The sequence below is a fragment of the Xyrauchen texanus genome, chromosome 46, assembly GCF_025860055.1.
Source record: "Xyrauchen texanus isolate HMW12.3.18 chromosome 46, RBS_HiC_50CHRs, whole genome shotgun sequence".
Classification (NCBI taxonomy): Eukaryota; Metazoa; Chordata; class Actinopteri; order Cypriniformes; family Catostomidae; genus Xyrauchen; species Xyrauchen texanus.
In genome coordinates, this window is record NC_068321.1 from 21304189 (window position 1) to 21327289 (window position 23101).

The 23101-nt window shown below is 38.3% G+C and overlaps 1 protein-coding gene across 3 annotated transcripts in view; it reads left to right on the forward strand.

Moving 5' to 3' along the window:
• Positions 1-21174, forward strand: part of lrrc4ca (leucine rich repeat containing 4C, genome duplicate a) — an 83806-nt gene extending 62632 nt beyond the window's left edge. For all 3 annotated transcript variants that reach the window (XM_052119235.1, XM_052119237.1, XM_052119236.1), the window contains one exon: positions 16706-21174. In XM_052119235.1, coding sequence (XP_051975195.1) covers positions 16759-18708 — 1950 coding nt within the window. In that variant the 5' untranslated portion in view covers positions 16706-16758 and the 3' untranslated portion in view covers positions 18709-21174. The remainder of the gene's footprint in view (positions 1-16705) is intronic.
• The last annotated feature ends 1927 nt before the right edge of the window (positions 21175-23101 follow it).

Here is a 23101-nt window from a genome sequence, read left to right on the forward strand (position 1 = left end):
CCATGCGTCTGACTGGCCTGTGGAAATAATCTCGACTCATTGGTGAATGTGGTGCCCAGCAGATGCATTGGTCAGCTTCTCATGTTTAACTGAACACATCTACTCCCAGGCTGCATCCAAATCCTGAAGTAGCAGCCTTGTTGCCTCGCTGACCAATCAGTCAATGACTTAACTGCAGTGTTGGGTGTATCCAACAAAAAGTAATTAGTTAATGTAATTTATTACTATATGGTCATAAAAGTAATATAACGTATCACATTTTAAATTCTTGTAATTAGATTACAGTTACTGACTTTAAATGAAAGAAATTATCTCTAAGTGCATTACTTGCACTAAATTAATATGTATAATACATTTAAAATATTAATTCATATGTACGTCTGTTAGCGATTCTGTGACAGCCGAAGTGTGCGCGACAATGAACAAGGAAATATATAAAATCTTTAGAAAATAACTTAAAAGTAAAATGATTAGTAATGTGATAATTTTTCAAATGAAGTAATCAGTAAAGTAATTTGATTACATATTTTAGAGAAGTAATTATTCATTTGAGTGGATTACTTATTTTGAGGATCTTACACAGCACTGCTTAACAGACAGGGTTTGTGTATGAAGGTACTTCCGGAAACTGGTTTCGTACAGGCTTCAGAGGCAGCACTGTGTCACATCGTTGCAAGGATACCAGCATTCATTCAGTCCAACCAAAACACAAAGCTCTAATAATCTACAACAAAATCAAGAGTTTTTAAATTTTTTTTAAATAGATTAGATGACTGTATCTCAGTAGGCAGGATGTGATGCAAAGATTGGATTCTGATGTGTTTTGGTTCCTTCCTTTCTCCGTATACAGCTTACGAAGGCAGTATTTTCCAGTTTTCGGACAGAACCCCAGTCTGGCTTCTCCATTTAGGGCAAAGGATCAGGGTTGAATCACAGTCAGAGGATTCTATAAGGATGTGTTCTATCTCAGAATACAGCAGTCAGTACATATACATGAACTTTAAGTTTGATTTTAGACAGACTTGAACAATAAATTGTCTTTTTAAAATGTCATGCAAATGTTTTAGTCCAACTGAAATCGCACCAGGCTGATTTTTGCGAAGTTGGACTATCAGACCTGACCTAGAAAATGCAATAGACCAAGCCGAGGTAATGTGCTACGTGTATTTAACAATTCCCCAGCTGACGTCCTTCCTTCAAATATCCGATAACGCATTGTATCATGTATACTTAGACAGATGAAGTCTGTAGCTCAACTACACAAAAAAACTGTATAGCTTGACTGGAGTTGTGCATGTCTTATTGAGTTCTGTTTTTGGGATCGGCTACAAAACTAGGGTTGCAGTGGTGGTCAGTGCTGCTTATACTGTATAAAGTTACAGTGGGTGTTTCTTTAACTATGGGCACTTTTATGTCCCAGGAGTAAATATTTTTGATCTTGTAAACTTTTAGCCATGCCTTTATTATTAACTTTTACATAATTGTTTTATTTTATTTTTTTTACTGTTTTACCCTTTCCCCAGACTTTCAATTTTAAAATAGAAAAATCCATATTGAATATTACATTCATTGAAAAAACAAAAAAAAACAAAACAACATCTAAACAACATTAACATGAAATGAGACGGATTGTGGAATTAAAACATCTAAACAAAAATGTGAAATAAAATATTTCAATATTTATTATAATTTTTTTTTTTTTATGATTGAGCTATTTTTATACATTATGACTGTCTCTAAGTTGTGGTGTAATTTCCACCATGACCAACCATTTCAAAATGTTGTTTACTTGGTTACCATGGAGTCAACAGTGCCAGTGAAGAGCATGCTTGAGGAGAAGGCCACATCTTTGATTGAAAATGCATTAATTGCACTACTTTTACATCTCTCGTCCACAATAGAATGGCATTTGAAAACATACTTTGGAAAAACAATGACATAAGAACACTAAAAACTAGTTTTCGAACAAAAACAAATTAGTGTGGAATTTTGCCTCATTTTCATGGTGTTTGAAGTAAACAAAGAAAAATCAAGATAAAACTCACTTGTGAACAGAATATTTTTAATGTCCACCATTTCCATTTAAGGTGTAATTTTGTCTGATTTGATCTCTCTCAGATTCAGATCTCTCTATTTTTCTCTCTCTCTCTCTCTCTATCTGTCTGTCTGTCTGTCTGCCTGCTCTTGGTGAAATGTAAAATGTATTTTATCCATTGAAGTGAATCAACAACTGATGATTGAAATACATTTAATAAACAGATATGGCACGAACGCCATATGGCCTTTTCTATCAGTGTCTGTCTGTCTGTCTAAAATGTAAAACTTCTTTATAAAAATTATATTTAGTTTTATTTGGTGCTATTTCCCATTTACAGCATAGCTTAGTAAACACACATGCATTTTTGTGAGTGCTTTTTTTTTCTTCTTCTCCTCTCTCTGTCTCCCTTGCTCTTCTGTCTCCATCAACTTTATTGGTCTAACAGCCAAAGGACTTCATCCCCAAAATATCCTTCAGCCATTTCAGTTCTGCTGCCATGAAAACGCTGACAGTAATGTCCTTTAAAAATCCCTTAGCCACTGATTGAAAAGGCCATGTGGCATTTGCGCCATATCCGTTTATTTAATGTATTTCAATCATCAGTCATTGATTCACTTCAATGGATAAAATACATTTCACCAAGAGCTTCAGAGACACCAAGAATAAAATCCATTGAGGTTTTTAAATATGAATAGACGTGGACAAATTGCCACAGAACACCAAGCTATGTCTGTTTGTTGGACTGTTAGACAGAAAATTGCTTCTTCTTTTGACATTTTAAACAAGTCTAGCAGAGAAAGACTTAGAGTCTTTATTGTGAAGGCATTATAACAATGCAACACTTGAGTGGCATGACTCATTTTGAGAATCCAAACAGAAAACTGGGTAACACCAAGTTTCATCTCAATTAGGGAAGTGTACTCCTACACACTGAAGCGATCAGAAATAGCAGTCGAGTGTGTCTATTTGTGTATCTGAACTAAATGAGTCTCACACATAGCTGAGATGCATTAAGTCAATGGGTCTAGGTTGCATATTTATGCACGTAGAAAAGGTTCTCACTCAGAAAACATAAAAAGTAAAATAGCTGCATACACGCTTACATTTGTTGTATTATTGATGTGTAGCATATTTGGTTGTATAAATGTACAAGGGATGGGTTAAATTATCTGCATACCTCCATCATTATATGTAGGAAATTTCAGTTGATGTTGATGTACATGGTACAGATTAAAGTGCCTCAATTCTCCCACCATTATATGTAGGAAACAGTATGTGTGAGCTAGGAATTAAATTAAACTGTCCTTATACTACATTATTATGTAAGGACAATTATAATGGAATTAGTCACATTTGACAAAGATGAATAATTAGATAAATTACAAATAACTAGATTATTTGCCTGAATAAAATTCTCCACCATTAAAATCATAATGCAATATCTTGTTGTATTCTCTTACAATTCATATTGTACGGAATTATCTTAAATAAGGGAATTATGATTACTTCACTTATTGGATTAATATTATTCTCTTGGCTTATTGAAAATAGTATCATATGTATTTAGGTACAGCTTTGATGCTAAATCTTTTAAAAACAGGGATGAGATTATTTATCAAAATATACCACATTCAAATTATCTTTGAATACAGACAAACTATATTGCTATTCTAAACATATACTAATCTAACACATACAACATGAAACAGGTTTGTGAGTAAAGTGACAGAATGTGAAATTAATGATTGATACAGAGAAAATGCACTTTATGGAGTATGTTGATAATGCCTTAAGAACCATTTATCCTTCTTTGAGTCTATATCGATTTGCAATCGGATTACCGTATTGGTATACATACCGTATATAGTATTCAACAAAAACACCAGCACTTTGAGCAAAAGTCTGGAGGTGTACTTGTGTGTCGTTGCATTTCCTTGCATTGCGTTTCTTGTGTTGCTTGGTTCTTTGGCTCTTTGTCGAAACTTTGTTCCGTTAATATTTTGGACTCCGTTATGATCGCAGATAGTAATTTGTCTGGATGAGGCGAGGCCTTCTGCAAGGAGGACTCACGACTTCCGTTGGGTATGTGAACCGTAGAGCAGAGAGTGAGAGGCTTCCTTGGGATTTTGTGTGTCCCGAATTTTCCTTGGACTCTACATGGCACGGAGGATCTGGAAGCAGCAAGATAGCCGAAGAGGAGAGACCAAGCGATGGTTCAAAGAGAGTGTTGCAAGAGGGAAATTCAGTAGAAGAGGAAGTTCTTCCTTGGGTAGGAAAGTTTTGAACTGAAATTGGCAGCACCCTAAAGGTGTGCCAAACAGAAGTGACTTTTCATAGTCACATGGTCCACTGGTCTGTCGCTACTTTTAAAGTTTATTTATGATCCTTTGTGGAGGATTCTTACAAACTCCCGCTCAAAAATAGTGCATGTTTAATCATGATCATTTTATATCTTGACAACATTACAAGAGACATGACATTCGTTATCATCAACATTCTCTACGTAAACAAGCAAGCATTTACATACTAAATATGACATTCTTTCATGAATATTATACGTGTAAGTAACAAAACATGAAAATCCCTGGTTACAAATCATACTGTTTAATTCATTGGTTATACAACATGGATAATACATTACACCTGATTGTCGGGGTGTAATAACCAGTTGAATAGTTACCATTCTTAGTAGAATGAGATGAATCATACCAGATTAAAGATTATAATCATTGGTTTGTTAGATATGCGTGATTACCAATCACTACACATATTTTAAAATGAACATCTTTGCTCTAATCATTTATTTGTCAGTTATAAAAGTGATCACAGGTCATAGAGTCATTTTCTGAATTAACTAGCGAGGCTAAGTATGGTGTATATTTTATAGGGTTAAATCACAAGTACTGGGACTGGGATGAGGATCTCATAAGGATCTCATGACTAATTATCATCCAGATTAAAGATTCATAGAATTGGTGTTGTTTTGTTCATTGTAATTCAGCCGGATCTCTCAAGGGAAGCTGGTTCACTTTGTCCTTTATTGCTTGTGACCTCTGCACCCAGGGGCCTCTTTGCAGAGATGGTCTTAATAGCGGTGTCAGGCTAGAACCATTAACTGTGGGAGTATTTCCTCAGAAGTATGAAGTTCTAAAGGCATGTGCCATATGGACAAGTCTCTTTTGTTTGTTTGTTTTATTAGCCAGATGTGAGCTTCACTAGATTTCTTGGTGCTTTATTCAAGCAGAATCTTTTATGTTATGATGTTGAGGAATTCCAGGACTAAAGGTTTGGGTTTTCCTAGATCAAATCTGAATCTGTAATTCATCTGCATCTAATATCCTACAATGAATCTGGATTATTATAAATGTTGGAGTGTGTACATTTGTAATTAGCATAAAATATGCCCAAACCATCTCCATATAAGTGTTTTCTGCCAAGCGCTCTTGCTTGAGAGCACATACAGCAAGATCTTTGAGTAAAGCCACTTGTATTGTCATTCTTAAAACCAGCTGAAACACAATAAACACATTTTAAAGGCCTAGACTACAAGCTATCAGCATTTTAATGCCGGACCTATCCCAGATTGAACTATAACACACATAACTTTTCTTACTATGAAATAAGATTTTTTGTATGGTCACTTAGTTATTAAATTACAAGAATAATAATTAGGCCTGTCAACATTATCTGCATTGTTGCTTTCGAAAGTTCACGTTCCCTGAAATCAACCCCACTCTGCTGAATTACTGTCAAGCGCCATCCACCATCAGACAGTTTGTTCATAAATTAATTTAGAGCAAGTAACCTCAGACACACGAGTTCTGGTCTCGTAGGAACTAGGAAGTAATCGCATTCACAAATAATGGTGAGCGCCATACAAAGGTTACATTTTCCCTCAAATACAACTCACTTTTGATGCCACCCTGAGGACATGTGAACCTGGAAACTGTGATGTTCAAGAACACTTCCAGCTTCAGTCACTGGAGGGCAGTAATCTGAATTTCGTTAAGCACAGACTGATTACAGCAACAGAACTTTCGACCTACTGTTGCCGATATTGTGATTAGTCTGTAAATTACATGATATTCATTGAATTGTGAAATGAATTGGATATTTCAGTGTTTGCTGATAAAAGACCCAAAATTAAGATAATTCAAACACATTGCAGTGTTATGGCTTTATAAGCCAATTAATTGTGTGTTCTCTGGACCACAATCCACAGATATGCGTTTAGCTGTGAAGTTTGTCATTCTGTCTGAGGTAGATATAGGGGCAATTCACGTATAATGTGTTATTGCATTCTGTCTTCGCAATTAATGTTTTTTTTTTTTTTTTAGGGCACCGTGTGAAGTTCATCTTAAAATTATTCGTAAAAACATTTGCACACAGGTTTTACGCACAAATACGGGCATATGAATGGTGAACTAGACCCAGTGTATTGGTGGCTTCAATGGCGTAGATTTTGTTTGAACATTTTGCGGTGGGTGGGGTACAAATGTGGGTCCGAGGGGTGGGGGGACCCACTGGAACCCACTGGAACCCACTGGCACAATGGAGGGGGACTTCAGTTTTTTTGTCAGATTATGACAGTCTCACAGTAAGATTGCAATGTATTTTATTCTAAATTATTTTCATGCTGAAAAAAATATATGAACAAGTATGGAAGCATGACTGAATCACCCCCTTCACTCCCAATTCTACACCAATGTGTGGCTCTGACAGGAATTAGTCTTACACATAGCTGAAGTGTGTTGTGTCTTTATTCTGCATTGAATTATACATCAGATCCATCTCAAGGCTGAGGAACACTCTGTTTCATGTCAACAACGTGATGCTGTTGAAGCATAGACTTCCTCTGACACTGTTTTACAAATGCAATGGCAAAGGGAAAGCTTTGGTGGAGATTGAGACAGTGAAGACCATTTTGTTACAATTTGTCAAAATCATGCATGACTAGTAGAGGCTCCTCCTTGCAGGGGGGTTGGCATGGCAACCAAGGACAGAAAGTAAATCAGTGCCAGCTGAAAATATGGTCACCAAGGCGATGTAGAACAGAAACTTTGCGGCACCCATTGACAACGAGGTGGGAGGGACATCTGGGGCTGGCAGGGGGCGGGGCTCATTAGAAGGGGTGTGGTAAGGGAAGTTATAGAAGAAATGCTAATTTGTAGACATTATTAGAAACAGAGCTCATTTGCATAAAGAATGGAGTGTCTGAAAAGAGTTCTGGAGTACAAAATTACACCAGATGGCCACTTGTTACATTGGAGTGCCTATTATTTGCAGAATTACTATGTTGCAATCTAGCCCTCACAAAATAGATTGACTTAATTAAATTATCCTTTCTGTAGCTTGAGCCGCAGAGGCAAAGAAACTTTTTTTGTGTGGCCAAGTTGACACGTGTCATGTTGACTTCACAAGCTTGAAGAAATGACTCAGATATGCATGTCTTCAAAGTTGATGTTTTCATAGTTGCTGACTGTTGGGAACATTTGCGTGACATATTGCCACAATGTAATTTATCCAAATCTGACATGTTTCTGGATCATTTGTTGGTTCTGGAACAACATTCTTGAGTATATGATGACATAACTTGCATTTCTGGTCAAACTATCCCTTTCATTTCAGACCCAATACCATAGAAATAATTGTTTGGTTACTAACCAGAACCCTGATGTAAAAGAAATTCTTCTCCATGTAGGAAAATTATTGAATCATTCATCATTTGGACATTTGGGCTGGTTTATTGCTATTGAATAAATATACATTCATAGATTCTTAAAAAATCCATTTGGTTTGATTTGTTTCAAATGCAGCACTGAACATCATCTGGCAAGAGAATGATATTAGAGAAAAAGAGAGAGAGGGAGAACCCGGCTTTATGGCATCTCCACCGTTTTATTGCACCCTGTTCTCTCCTTAATTCCTGTGCTGTAAAACATGCAGCTGACCTGCTTCTCTCCTGGATCTTATTAGAGAGATATGCCTCAGACCCATTCAAAGAGCATTACTATATCATATCTTCCATTCCTTCTATCTTTCTCTCTCTCTAGTCACCCCCAGTTGCTTTCAGGCCAAATGAGTGGAAGAAAGCTTAGGTGCCTTTTCATGTTGTCATAATAGGTGGAAGGGAGAATGATTTCAGCACAAGCTTTTTCCTTTTTGTCATTATATAACAATGGAATTATTAAGCAGTTTTTTCCTAACATATTATTTCCTAACACCAAACATTGTGCCATTGTACTGCATCACACGTAGCATAATTTATTAGATTTACACTCGTTTTGGAAGCTAATGCAAGTAATAGTTCACATATCGTTCGCTGCATGGGAGTTCTAAAGAAAAACAAACACTTTCATAATTATCAGGCCGATTAAAAAACAGCGAGGGTCAGACTGTCTGTCTTACAATTTAAGCCATATGTTTTGTTGCCATTCAAGTCAAATGGCCAGCAGCTCTTTGTTTTTAAAGGGACAGTTCACCTAAAAATGGAAAATAATCTCATCATTTACTCACCCTCATGCCATCCCAGATGTGTTTGACTTTCTTCTGCAGAACTAAACAATGATTTTTTTAAGAATATTTCAGCTCTGTAGGTCCATATAGTGCAACTGAATGGTGATCTTTTTAAGCTCCAAAAATAGCATAAAGATTGCATAAAAGTAATCCCTAAGATGCCAGTGGTTAAATCCATATCTTCAGAAGATATAATAGGTGTGGGTGAGAAACAGATCAATATTTGAAAGTGCTGTAAGTGATTTTTGTTCTTGGAAAAGTGTGCAACAAATGTTTCTACTCCCAGAAAGATATTAATAAATAAGTGCTGTAAGATATCTCACCTGTCTCAAACGCTTTTGACCTGTCAACCTTTTTGTACATTCTCATAGCATTGTAGTTGCAGCTAATTATTGAGGCTTACTGCCATTTTTAAGCCATGTTGTTCATCAGTTACCTGTTGAGGGTACTATTTTGCTACTTTTGTTTTAAACAACTGTTTTTGCACAATGTCGGTCTCAATAAAGCTCATCTGTCATTTTTGGAAAGAGGGGGCGAGGCTAATTCAACGGCTCAGTCTCGAGGAAGTAGAATGGCTGAAAACGCTTACAGCACCTTTAAGTCCTTTTACTATAAATATCCACTTTCACTTTCACATTCTGCAGTCTTTCAGTTGAAAGAAAGTCATACACATCTGGGATGGCATGAAAGGGAGTAAACATATTCATTTGTGTCAATGCCAAATTTTGCTCATATTTGTCTGTCTGCAAGTAATAAAGTTCACCCAAAATACAATTTCTCTCAGGTTTACTCACTCTCAAGTGTTTATTTTTCAATACAATGTAAATCAAAGCAGTCCAAAACTTCCAAGCTCCATAAAGCACATAAAGGCAGTATAAAAGTAATATGTATGACTCAAGTGGTTTAATGAATGTCTTCTGAAGTGATACATTCATTTTTGGGTGAGAACAGACCAAAATGTAAATCTTTTTTCACTATAAATCTTGACCTCTGGCCCAACTGGAGCACGGTGCAAGCTTCATTGCCAGGTACTTAATCTCAGCATCATTGTACATCAATGAGATGTTGCATTTTCATTTTCTAGTGTTTGCGTCAACCTTTTGGAAATACATTTTAAAAGTACTGTATTTTCTGAAAATAAAATCACGCATGAAAATAAGTCGCACCTGTTTAAAATGTTGTTGTGAGTAAGACTTGAATAAGTCACACTTACAGAGATTGCATGTGGCAGGCATTAGCACCTGGGAGAAAATTTATTCTGAATAAAGGCTTTTCTCGCATATACAGTACATAGATTAAACCAGTCACGTCGTGTGGATTACTTTTTTGCTGCATTTATGTCCTTTTCGGAGTTTGAAAGTTTTGAACCGCATTGTATGGACAAAAACAATACATAGGCTCAGGGGTGTAGATAACTGGGGGATGTGTGGGGGTGGGGTGTAACCCCCCAATAAAGAAAACAAGCAAGTCCTTTAAAAGTAATTAAGAAAATCAGTCATTTAGTTTGTTTTATTCACACGTTGAAATATTGCTAGAATGATTTCATCCCTGGTACCCTCCAAACCCCACCAATGGTTGTCATTGTGCTCAACCAGATACCTTTCTCTTCTTTTCTACTCTTGTAGACTCATCAGGCTGGGGGTTTTCTGACAGTGCTTGCCTCATCTTTCACTGTAGGGGCCTTTCCACCACTCACCCTGCCAGTGAGTCTCCACCTGCCACCACCACAGGGGTCTGGACTAGCATGGTGCAAACAGAAAGGCTGCTTTTGTTTGTGCCTTTGCCAAAACCCATTTCATCCCTGTTGCAACCGTCTGACGGTGCCCACATACTTTGTTCCATATCATTTCCAGAGATGAGCATACAGTGATTGATGCAGTTATTTTGTATCCCCCTGTTTCTTCCCTTTTTTTCTCTGGTTCTTGAAAGAGCTGCAGTTCCGCAATGCCCTATACATGAAACACTGTTTCTTTTTTATTTTATTTGGTATGACATCCTTTCATCCCTCATTTTTTGGTTGGACCAAGGCTAAGATTCTCATTGCCACAGAGTCCACATGAGGTTGAGTAAATGTTGAACTATCCCTTTAGTACGTATATAATTTTTCTTCTCAATGAAATATATCTTGTTTAAAAGGTGTTTAGATACAAGCAAAAATACAGAGTAAGAAAATACTGCTGCAGCCTTGTTCCCGTGAGCTGTAGTACGCAACCAATCATAACATTTGACGGCTAAACCGCAACTGCTGCGGGTAACTTGGTGATTCTACAGTCCATCACCAGTTCATCCGGCTGTATAACTTCCAATCCCGCTTTGCTTTTATATGAAGCATTTCACAGTCTTGTAAACCAATGGCTGAACTATCATACTTTATTGATGCCATCCAGCATACCTATGAATTTTGCTCTAGGAGCATGTAGTATAAAGACGAGGCCTGCAGATAAATGAAACCCGGATTAGGGTCTATCTCTCTCTCTGGCTATGGTTTACAAAATCCCTCAAGAGATCTTGTATTTTCTTGGTGCCTCAGGTTTTCTAATAGTGCAGTTTTGATACAACATGCTTTCTTCTCTGTTGTTCAAGAGTCCCAGATTTTCTAAAGAATGACTCACTTACAATGGCATTTAAATAAAATGTTTTATTTTTTTTCTTGTTGATTGGCTTGAAAGTCGGAAGCTTCTACCTGCACATGGTTTACGTAAACCTTTTGCTCAGCCAAGGCTCAGCATTCCCCCGTTTTGTCAAAATAAGTGACATTTGTGTCCATTGTGTCGTCAGCATGAACATCACCAAATGATGGAATGCATGTGTGGCTAATAAGTCGTTTTATTTGTTTACTCAACATATCCGCTTCCTCTTCTTTCCAACTTCATCTTCTTCTTCCTCTTCCTTCCTTCCATTCATCCTACCTTCCATTCATCCTAATCTTCCATTCTTCTTCCTCCTCCTCTTCCATTCTTCTTCCTCCTCCTCTTCCATTCTTCCTCCTCCTCCTCTTGATCTTCCCTTCTCTCTCCTCCTTCTATTCCCTTCTTCCTCCTGTTCTTCCCTTTTCTTCCATCCTCTTTTACATTCTACTTCCTCCTTTTCATTTTTTCTTCCTCTTTCATTGTCCTTCCTCTTCCCTTCCCCTTCATCCTCCTCTTCCTTTTTCCTTCCACTTCTTTCCTTTTCTTTTCTCCTCTTCAAGTTTACTTCTTTTGTCATATCCTTCTCCTTCCTCCTCTTCCCTACCCTTTTATCCTCATCTTCCTTTTTGTGCATCTTCTTTCCTTCTCGTTCCTCCTCTTCCCTTTTACTTCCTCTTCCTCTGTCCTCTTCCCTTTCCTCTTCCCTTTCCTTCCTCCTCTTCTTCTCTTTCCCTTTAGCCTCCAATTCATATTTCATTCCTCTTCTTGCCTTCTCTTTTACATTCTACTTCCTCCTTTTAAATTTCCTTCCTCTTTCATTGTCCTTCCTCTTCCCTTACCCTTCATGCTCCTCTTCCTTTTTCCTTCCTCTTCTTTCCTTCTCTTTCCTCCTCCTCTTCAAGTTTGCTTCCTCTGTCATCTGTCCTTCCTCCTCCTCTTCCCTTAACTTTTATCCTCCTCTTCCTTTTTGTGCATCTTCTTTCCTTCTCATTCCTCCTCTTCCCGTTTACTTCCTCCTCTTGTTCTATTTCTCTTTAGCCTCCACTTCCTATTTAATTCCTCTTCTTTCCTTATCTTTTACATTCTACTTCCTCCTTTTCAATTTCCTTCCTCTTTCATTGACCTTCCTCTTCCCCCTCCTCTTCCTTTTTTACTTCCTCTTCTTTCCTTCTCCTCTTCAAGTTTACTTCCTCTGTCACCTATCCTCCTTCCCTTTTATCCTTCTCTTCCTTTTTTATGCATCTTCTTTCCTTCTTGTTCCTCCTCTTCCCTTTTACTTCCTCTTCCTCTGTCCTCTTCCCTTTCCTTCCTCCTCTTATTCTCTTTCCCTTTATCTCTTTCCTCCTCCTCTTAACTTTTACTTCCTGTCCTCTTTCATTCTCTTTCCTCCTCCTCTTCCCTTCCCCTTCATCATCATCTTCCTTTTCCTTTTACTTCCTCCTCTTGAACTTCTCTTCAGCCTCCTCTTGCTCTTTACTTCTCCTTACTCTTCCCTTTTTGATCCTCCTCCTCTTGATGTTTCCTTTCTCTTTCCTCCTCCTATTCCCTTATTCCTCTTCTTTCCTTTTTTCCTCTTTCTCTTCCCTTCTCATTCCTCCTGTGGTTCCCTTTCCCTTCCTCCTCCTCTTTCCTTTCCCTTCCTCCTCCTCTTCCCTTTTCCTTCCTCTGTCCTCTTTCCTTTTACTTCCTCTTCCTCTTGAACTTATCTTCTTCCACCGCTTCTCTTTACATTTCACTTTTTTATCCTCCTCTCAATGTTTCCTTTTGCCTTCCTCCTCCTATTCCCTTCTTCCTACTCTTTCCTTTTTCCCTCTTCCTCTTCCCTTCTCATTCATCCTGCTCTTCCCTTTCCCTTCCTCCTCTTCCATTTTCCTTCCTCTTTCCTTTTTCTTCATCTTCCCTTCTCATTCCTCCTGCTCTTCCCTTCCCCTTCCTCCTCCTCTTCCCCTTTACTTCCTCTTCCCTTTCATCTTCTCTTTTCCATCCTCTTCCATTTCCACTCCTCTTCCCCTCTTCTTCCTCATTCTCCTACCTTCTCCTTCATCTCTCTCCTCCTCCTCTTCACTTCTCTATCCACTTCCTTTTCCTTTTACCTTCTCCTCTCCCTCTTTCCTTTTCCTTCATCTTGAGTCCGCCTTTTTCTTCCCTCCTTCTTCGTCCTCTTCTTTCTCTTCCCTTGTCTTTTCTCCTTCTCTCCCTCTCTTTATAGTTGAATACAATATAAATCCAGAATGACTCCTGACATTTGGTTTTCTTGTGCAGAACTGTATGATTGCCATAATTGTTCTTAACTCAGCCTGTTTACCCCATATTGTGACGGAAAGTACATAAGCTTTTTTGTGCCCGGGCTGTGCTGAGAAGCACACAGGAATTTATTTTTGCTAGCCGCAATGGCATACAATTTCATGTTACTTGAAAAAAAAAAAGTTTTACCTTGTTACGCATCCCACCATTATGGCTTCCTCTTCTTTACCTCCCTCCTGCTAAAGCATTTACCACCTGCTTCATCATCTCTTACAGGGACATAAGTTTAAAAATGTATTCATTTCATAATGTTTTTTTTTTTTTAGCATATTTTCATCTAATTCTCTTCCTACACTAAATCCAATTTTGCCTGCCTCATTGTTTGATGGGTGGCAGAATTTCTAGTGTGCTATTTTATTTTATTTTTATTTATTTTTTTTGCTCTTTTTCTGTGTCACCTTGTATTTACTTTTGATCTGTGCAATTTTATTAGTGTAAAATCAAATCGGGGAAGATTAACTAGCCCTCGCTCTTTTAACAAAGTTTAAGATAATTAAAGCAATTAAAGCTTTTATCTTTTCTTATAATTGATTATTTACACACAAGATTTATGTTCGAATTATCTATGTATAAAATCTGATTAAGTTATAATGTGTTTATCTTCTATATACTACAAGTCTTTCTCCAGAAGATCTGTTTTAAAAACTTAGGGATAAAGCAGTTCCAGTGAAATGGCATATATACTTGATGTGTAATCCTTGCCAGCAGTCTTGAAGACTCTGGACTGAGATTGAAGTAATTTTGCGATGAAAGAATTTATTGTAATGGCAGTCACTATTAGGTTAAGACCAGTACCCTGCAGAGAATAAGAGTGGTGGAAAGAGAGAGTGAGAAAATGTTTTACAACAGTGTAGCACATTAGCCAGACATGATTTTGTAATAGCCACAGGGAGGAAGACCCATGTAAAGAAATCAAATAAGAATAGATCTTGTTTGAGATGCCTGGTCCTATGTACAAACTGCCAACAGACTGATAACTAGCAGTAAACCACAGAAACACGTAATATTTTGAATATAAATGCATAGGCTTTTGTTGTGCTTACTGCATACTGTGCAGTGTATTCTATACTGGCTTTGTTTTTAAAGCTTGCAATAGGTTTTGGTATTTCACCAAAACCTTTTGTATGCTTTCAGAAGACATGAAATATGATTCATGAGCCACATACTTTGATTTTTTTTTTTTTTAAAGCTTTAATGTGAGACACTATCCATGGCCATTGTATTGAGAAGTGGTTCCATTATATTCAAAAAACATTTCCTTTTGTGTTCCTCCTATTAAATGACGTCATTCGGGTTTGGAATCACATGAGGGTGAATAAATGCAGACATAATTTTAAGTCTTGGGTGATCTTTCCCTTTAAACACTAAATAAGCATCTGTCCATTCATTTCCAGTCCAACATTGCATTCACATTCTGGTCACACCGGTGCTTTTAGTATCTCTGAGAGCTGAACTCTTCAGATATGTAGGGATTGAAAGATTGCTAGGTGGGAAGTCTTACTTTTATTTATTCCTCCTCTGGAAGAATAAATAAAGTAACACAGACTGACATGGTGGTACATATCTCCCAGGCTGAGAAGAGGGGAAACAGAGAAAGCAGACACAATATTGTGGCTCACTTTATGTGACATAGATTGAGAGTGTAGTCGTGCAAAAGACACAAACACACAGATACCACACACACTCAGAGAAATGAAATGGATATGAAACACTCTGCCAAGGTGATCTACAGTGCATGTGTGTAAGCAATGTTGTGTCTGTGATTCAGTTTCGCTGGGCTATAGGGGCTAATATGTGAATAGACAAGAGAGAAAAGGGATTGTTCTGAATGCATAGCCACGGAACTGTGGTGTAATAAAATATCTTTAGTGTATGTGGTTAAAGGGATAGTTCACCCCAAAATATAAAGTCTGTTATCAGTTACCTCACAAAACCTGTACCTAACCGGTGTGACTTTCTTCTGTGAAAAACAAAAAGGAGATTTTATGCACTGACAGCCTTAGTCAGAATTCTCTATCAATGTATAACATCTCATTTTGTGTTCCAACACTTTAAACTGTCCCCACAATGATAGTAAAATCTGAAGTCCCCTACTTTGTGAACACCATTAATGGGAAAGAAAACGATTTAATGAACATACAAAATATTGTTGTGGCATGGGGGGCATGGTCGTGTGTCGGTCTGCAGGAGAGAGAGAGAGCGGTAAGGCTTGTTCCCGGGTTTCGGCACCACTGTGAACTGGTTTGGTTGGGGTGATGGAGGAGTCAGGAGACAATGAGGCAGGTTCAAAGTACTTTAATTTGTACTTCTGGGGTTTACACACGATGGTTACCGTCGCTATAATTATATTTATGTCCATCTAAATCACACAGGTTGCACACTCTGGCTGTCGTGCTTTCTGGACACTCTCTCGCTCTCGACACTTAGCGTCCCTTAAATGTCTCTCTCCGTATCACTATAACAAGACACAGGTGTTAGAGGTAATTACAAACCAGGTGACAAGCCTTACCGCTCTCTCTCTCTCCCGCAGTCCGACACATGACCACGCCCCCCATGCCACAATTGTCTTTAAAGTAAATCTCAAAATGCAAAAACATTAAGTGTAGGGTTAGGAAATTAGCCCACAAAACATTAGCTCATTACAAAGTCAATGACTTTATGCTTATAAAAAGTCCTCACTGAGAAAGACAAGTGTATGTTTGTGCTTATATGTGCAGTACAGTATGTTCTCAATGTGTTGCAATTTGTAGTAAATCATTTTTCAAATCAGTGCCTTGGAGATGTAGTTTCTATTTTTAAAGCTTCAGGATTATAATCATTATAATCATAATCACTACAGTTATATTTGATTATTTTTAGTAGTTATTTGACCACATCTTATATACATATAGAACATTTTAGTTCTCTATTAGCATGTTTATGAGTATGGTTCACAATATTCGCTAATGACGTACAAAGAAATAAAGAGTGTTTACATGAACAATCCTACACAGATTATGCTTAATAAGACAACAGCGTATGTGATTGTGTAAACGCATTAAACAACGTTCCTTTATTGGAGTAAGGTCGTAAGGTCACTCTTTATCCAAGGAAGTTCATTTAAAATCTTCTTCAGTCTTTATTTGTATCTGTCAGTGTTAACTTCAGTGATAGAAGTGGCAAATGTAAATATCAAGTAATCCAAACCTTACCCTGTTCTTTCTCTCTTTTCTTCCAGTTGGCCTAATTAAACACTTCCCAAAGAATGGAAAAACTGTCAGCGAATTATGAATGATAAACAAGATGAGCTCCTTCCTGATGCAGCAGACGATGAGAGGTCCTAGGTGGAACCGGGCCCTGTCCGACCCATTGTTTGTGCTTTTGCTGGCCCTGCAGCTTTTGGTGGTAGCCGGCCTGGTTCGAGCGCAGACCTGCCCCTCCGCCTGCTCCTGTAGCAATCAGTTCAGCAAGGTCATTTGTACTCGCCGTGGCCTTCGAGATGTACCAGATGGTATTTCCACCAACACGAGGTACCTGAACCTTCAGGAAAACCTCATCCAGGTGATCAAAGTGGACAGCTTCAAACATCTGAGGCACCTGGAGATCCTGCAGCTCAGCAAGAACCATATCCGCAACATTGAAATTGGGGCTTTCAATGGCCTGGCCAACCTCAACACTCTGGAGCTGTTTGATAATCGTCTTACTACAATCCCCAATGGGGCTTTTGAGTACTTGTCCAAACTTAAGGAGCTTTGGTTGAGGAATAACCCAGTAGAGAGTATACCCTCTTATGCCTTCAACCGTGTCCCATCTCTTCGAAGGCTGGACCTGGGTGAGCTGAAACGGCTCTCATATATCTCAGAAGGTGCCTTTGAAGGCCTTAGCAACTTGCGGTACCTGAATCTGGGCATGTGCAACCTGAAGGAGATCCCCAACCTCATTCCGCTAGTCCGATTGGATGAGTTGGAAATGTCTGGAAACCAGCTATCGATAATTAGGCCAGGGTCTTTCAAGGGCCTCATCCACCTACAGAAGCTGTGGATGATGCATGCTCAGATCCAGACGATTGAGAGAAATGCCTTTGATGATCTTCAGTCCCTCGTGGAGTTAAATCTAGCCCACAACAACCTTACCCTTCTGCCCCATGACCTCTTCACGCCATTGCACCATTTGGAAAGGGTACACTTGCACCACAACCCCTGGAATTGCAACTGTGACATCCTCTGGCTCAGTTGGTGGCTCAAGGAGATGGTGCCGGCCAATACCAGTTGCTGTGCTCGATGCTCTTCACCCACCAGCCACAAAGGGCGCTACATTGGCGAACTGGACCAGAACTATTTTCATTGTTATGCACCGGTTATCGTGGAGCCGCCAGCTGATCTCAACGTAACCGAGGGCATGGCTGCAGAACTGAAATGCCGAGCTAATTCTTTGACCTCAGTTAGTTGGATCACACCCAACGGATCCATCATGACACATGGGGCATACAAGATACGCATTTCTGTCCTCAATGATGGGACGTTAAACTTTACCAATGTCACAATGCAGGACACAGGAACGTACACCTGTATGGTGAGCAACTCTGCAGGCAACACAACAGCTTCGGCTACACTCAATGTATCCACAACGGAGAACAGTAGCTTCAGTTACTTCACTACAGTCACAGTTGAGACCACAGATTCAGCAAACGATGAGGGCCACCCAACAGTACAGCAGAAGGGGGGTCCCACCCCTGCCTCTGGAGTTTGGGAGACCTCCCCACCTTCATTCACCACCACCTCCACCACCACCACAGCACGGACTCCGTTGTCCACCAAGGCCACAGATAAGACCTACACTATCCCTGTCACTGCCCTGAGCGATGGCTCCCTTAACACCTTGGATGAGGTGATGAAGACCACCAAGATCATCATTGGATGCTTTGTGGCCATCACTCTGATGGCGGCCGTCATGCTAATCATATTTTATAAAATGCGCAAACAGCATCACCAGCAGAATCACCACGCACCGACGCGAACCATCGAGATCATTAACATGGGAGAGGATTGCGTAACAGGTGGACCTACCATGGAAGGTCACCTTACTCTTCCTCCACTTGAGCATGAGCACCTGAATCATTACAACGCCTACAAGACTGCATACAACCATGCCTCCACCATCAATTCTATACATAGCTCTGCCCACGAACCTTTGCTAATTCGGGCCAGTTCAAAAGACAATGTACAAGAAACACAGATCTAAATTGCTTTTCATAGTGGGAATAAAACACTGAAAAAAGACCTAAATGAACTCTTAAGGAACAATATGTGACATATTGATTTGGAAGATTGTTGAAACAAAGACTCAGTAGCCCGATGCAAGACACATTAGAAGGATGTTGGTAAAAAAACAAAAAAAAAACATTTCGGAGCGAGTGTGCGTCGACAGTTTCAAAAGTGTCTTTACATAACAGAAGTTATTTATTTAAGGAAAAAAAAAAACTATTGTGGTTAAATCAAGAAAAAGATGTAATCTGCAATTATTTTTCCAGCAATTATTTCTCCATGTTTTTTAATGTTATTTTAAGGGTTGTTGGTTTACTAGTATGCTTGTAAACTCTGTAAAACGTAGAAAATATAATGTTCTTCATGTGAGGACCCAATTAAGTCATTTCCAGCTGAATCTAAAACTTCCCTTTATCTGTCTGAGAATAAGGTGCCACTTTCTGTTGCCCCATGTGCTCTTATATATATTTTGCAGCACATCTTTGTTCCTGCTTAAAAAAAAAAGCTATATTTAATTTCTCAAACAGTTTGCTACACATACACATCTCTCATGGTATGCAACATTAAGGGTTCCTGTGGCCTCACCATGGAATTCTTTCGGGGATCTTCTTAAAGGGATATTTCACCAAAAAAAGAAAATGTTGTAATAATTATTTAGTCATCATTATATTATTCCAAACCTGTATGACCTTCTTTCTTCTATGGAACAAAAAAAAAATGACAATATGAAGAATTTTAGATGCAATGAAAGCGAATGGTAACTGATGGTACATTTCCTAACGTCCTTTTTTGTGTTCCATGGAGGTTAAAAAATCATGAGGTTGAGTAAATAATGACAAGATTTTTATTTTTGGGTGAACTAGCCCTTTTTAATGTGGCAAAGCTAGTGCCAGTCAGATCTACAGCTTCCACAGATGTGACTTTAAAGATTATGTGAACCGATGATGTTTTCCCCCAAAGTTCTTCAATGTTCTCTCTTTCTTCATTCTGTGCTGTCAATCTCCCTAGGCAGTTATGCAACACTTTTTAAACTTTTAAACATATTTTCAGTCACATGACATATTCAATCACACTTTTAGTTATTTTCAGTACAGACAGAAAATGATGCATCCATCTACTGCTTGCACATGTGGTTATCAAGAAGCATTTGTATGCAGGGAGAATGACTTGTCATTATGAATTAATTTATGAAATCAAAATGGCCTGAGACGGTCACTATAGAAACCTATGACCTTGGACAGGCAGGGAGTAGCCAACAGACACCAGCTTGACACTTTAAATGTATTTAGAGTCAAATGGGCGAGCAACGCCGGGCTAAAGAGCTAGAGCGGATTGAGTTGAAGTGCATCATTTAGTCTATAAAGTGATCAAGAGGGTTCTAGGTAATTTGAATGAAACCAATAAACCTTTGACATTTTATTCATCTTCGTAACATTTAAGCTGGCCATTCATAATTTATCCAAAACGTACACAGGCCTCACATGAAGACATTTTCTCTTTTAGTCCTGCTTCTAGAACTTACAATTGTGAAACAGATGAGCATGGATACCAAGTGGCATCTGCTGAACTTTGGTTCATACTTTTATTATCACACACCAGATGCACTCTGATTCCCAAGATCTAATGCAATTATGCTCACAGGCTTTGCTATTTTAAATCAGTTTAAAAAAGTTCTTGAGTGTACCTCCTGCCCCACTAAAAGCAAAGGCCATCTGGTGCATTTTCTAATCAAGACATCAAAGCGTGCAAAAAGACTGTTCTTCATCTGAATATGCTGCTCTTTCAAATCTTGATTCATATCCTTGTCTTTCTGATTTTATGTTTGTGTTATTACTGCAATTGATATCAATCGAAACATAAATGAATTACAGTTAAAGATCTTTGTGGTCAATGGAGTTTAGCACAAGAGTAAACCAATTAATTGAGTTGAGTGTCCTTTTTTGGTTGTGTTTAATTCATTTATTTGATGATTTGGTCTTGAAATCATGATTATTGGAAGAAGTCTTTGTCCTTTGTCCAAAACGATGATGCTTTTTAGTTTCATCACCGGTTCTGTACTTTTGTTTGTCTCATCGTGTAAACGCGTCTGTGTTTTTGGTTTAGGAGAGAACGATATACTTTGCTCTAGTTTTCCACGTAAGTTCTTTCTTTTCATCTCTGAGGGGGAATGCTGTTCTAGTGGTAGATTTCTATAAAAATACATTTTGAAAATAAAATAAAAAAATCAAAACAAAAACTTTTTACATTTTAATTTTACATGTGCCAACCTGTTCTAAACGATTTCAAGAGAGAATGAGAGTCATGCTGTAAAAGACTGAAGATTGATTTTCATGTAAACAATTTCATGACCTTTAAAAAAAAAGAGATGGAGATCAATTATAGAAATCAGAATTTGTAGTTCATACACAAGATAAGGTTACAAATAAACTATCATTGTCTTTTCTCTATTGTCTCTTTACTCTTCTTTTAAAGTCAGAAGGTTGGAAAATGTTAATCACAGTATTTTGAGGTTGAAATGAAATGGTTTATTTTGTTTTCCAGTTTCAATGACTACACTTCGCTAGAATCAATGTGTTATCTTTAAAGTTTTTTTGGTTTGTTTCTTTTGTTTATTTGTTCACTTAAGGAGTTCTATACATCAGGCAAAAAAACAAGAAATTATAAATAAATAAATCGACCACTGGTAATAGGTCTATTATAACATAATGACATGTCTGTGTCATTTAAATGTTGCTTGCAAAAAAATATTTTGTCAGAATTGAAGCTGCATTTGAATGGCCAGCAAAGGAAAAATATGCTTTTTTTGGCCTATATGTTGTATTTACGAAATCTACCTTTTCCAGTTCTAGACCCTCTGATTTTGCTCTCTGTTATTTGTCTTAAAATATGAAATATTTACAATTATTTACGTACTCAACATTACCAATATTAAGCGAGTAGGTTTTGGCCATTCATGTGATTTCAATCTAATGGGGGACCAACCTTGTGTAGAATATAATGAATTTTTCTAGACTTCTGAAATATTTGTCAAAAGTAGAGTTTACTTATTAAAATTCCGTAGGTCGGCTGCTAGGCTGGCGGTTCGATTCCCAGCCCACACGACTCCACATGCCGAAGTGTCCTTGGGCAAGACACTGAACCCCAAGTTGCTCCCAATCGCAGGCTAACGCCTTGCATGGCAGCTCTGCTGCCATTGGTGTATGAGTGTGAGTGTGAATGTATGTGTGATTGGGTGATTGGGACACAGTGTAAAGCCCTTTGGTAACCTCTAAGGTTCAAAAAGTGCTATATAAGTGCAGACCATTTAGTGCTTTTAACATTGATTAAAATGAATCCTATGCAATTCTCCACCAATTGCCTTAAGTTTTCAGGTAGTATAAGAAATGAGCCATTCTGAGATAAGACACTTGAAATGTAATTTCTTAGCTGATTTAAAGCTGCTGATATTGCTCATGTGTAAATACATTTCACTGGCTGCCTGTACTTCAGCCTCATTGAGTACGTCTGTGATCATGGCACACTTTCCAGTGCAGTGTTCAGAGGCAAACACCTGAACCAGATCTATCCATCCATCCATCAAATGCTTACACTGAACTTGAGCTAGGCCTGTATTTTCAATCCCTCCCGTATCATCAGCCGTGCCCCACTCTGTTGCCCCTCACTGAGACTGCCAGTGTGCCTTGTTTCCTGAGTTCAACTCTGTTCTCTTCCCCTGTTGATGTCATAGCTCTGATAAACTGTGTCCTGACCATTAATTTAAGACTAATTATAGAGTTGAAGGGCAGTTCACTGAGGCTTGCTCTTAGAACGCTGACCCAAATATTACAGAAATATGTTTTCTGGGATAGAGCCAACTCAGAGTGGCAAAACGTTTCTGTTGCCTCCATTATTCATAGTTATTGTTTTGTTTTGGGGATATATTTAAGCAGGAAAGTGAATCTCTCAAAAACATAACAAAAGAACAAATAAAAGGTGTGTGGGTGTGTGTGTATATATATATATATATATATATATATATATATATATATATATATATATATGTATATATAGTTAATATACATATATTTAGATGAATAAACTTTTGTTCACGACAGCTCACTGGATATGTTCAATATTTTTCTGCCCAGTTTGGAATGGTCAATCCTCAATGTGCTCTAAGTCCTCATGGTGGCGTAGTGACTCGCCTCAATCCGGGTGGTGGAGGATGAATCTCAGTTGCCTCCGTGTCTGAGACCACCAATCTGCGCATCTTATCACGTGGCTTATTGAGCGTGTAACTGCAGAGACATAGTGCATGTGGAGGCCCACGCTATTCTCCGTGGCATCCACGCACAACTCACCACGTTCCCCACTGAGAGTGAAAACCACAT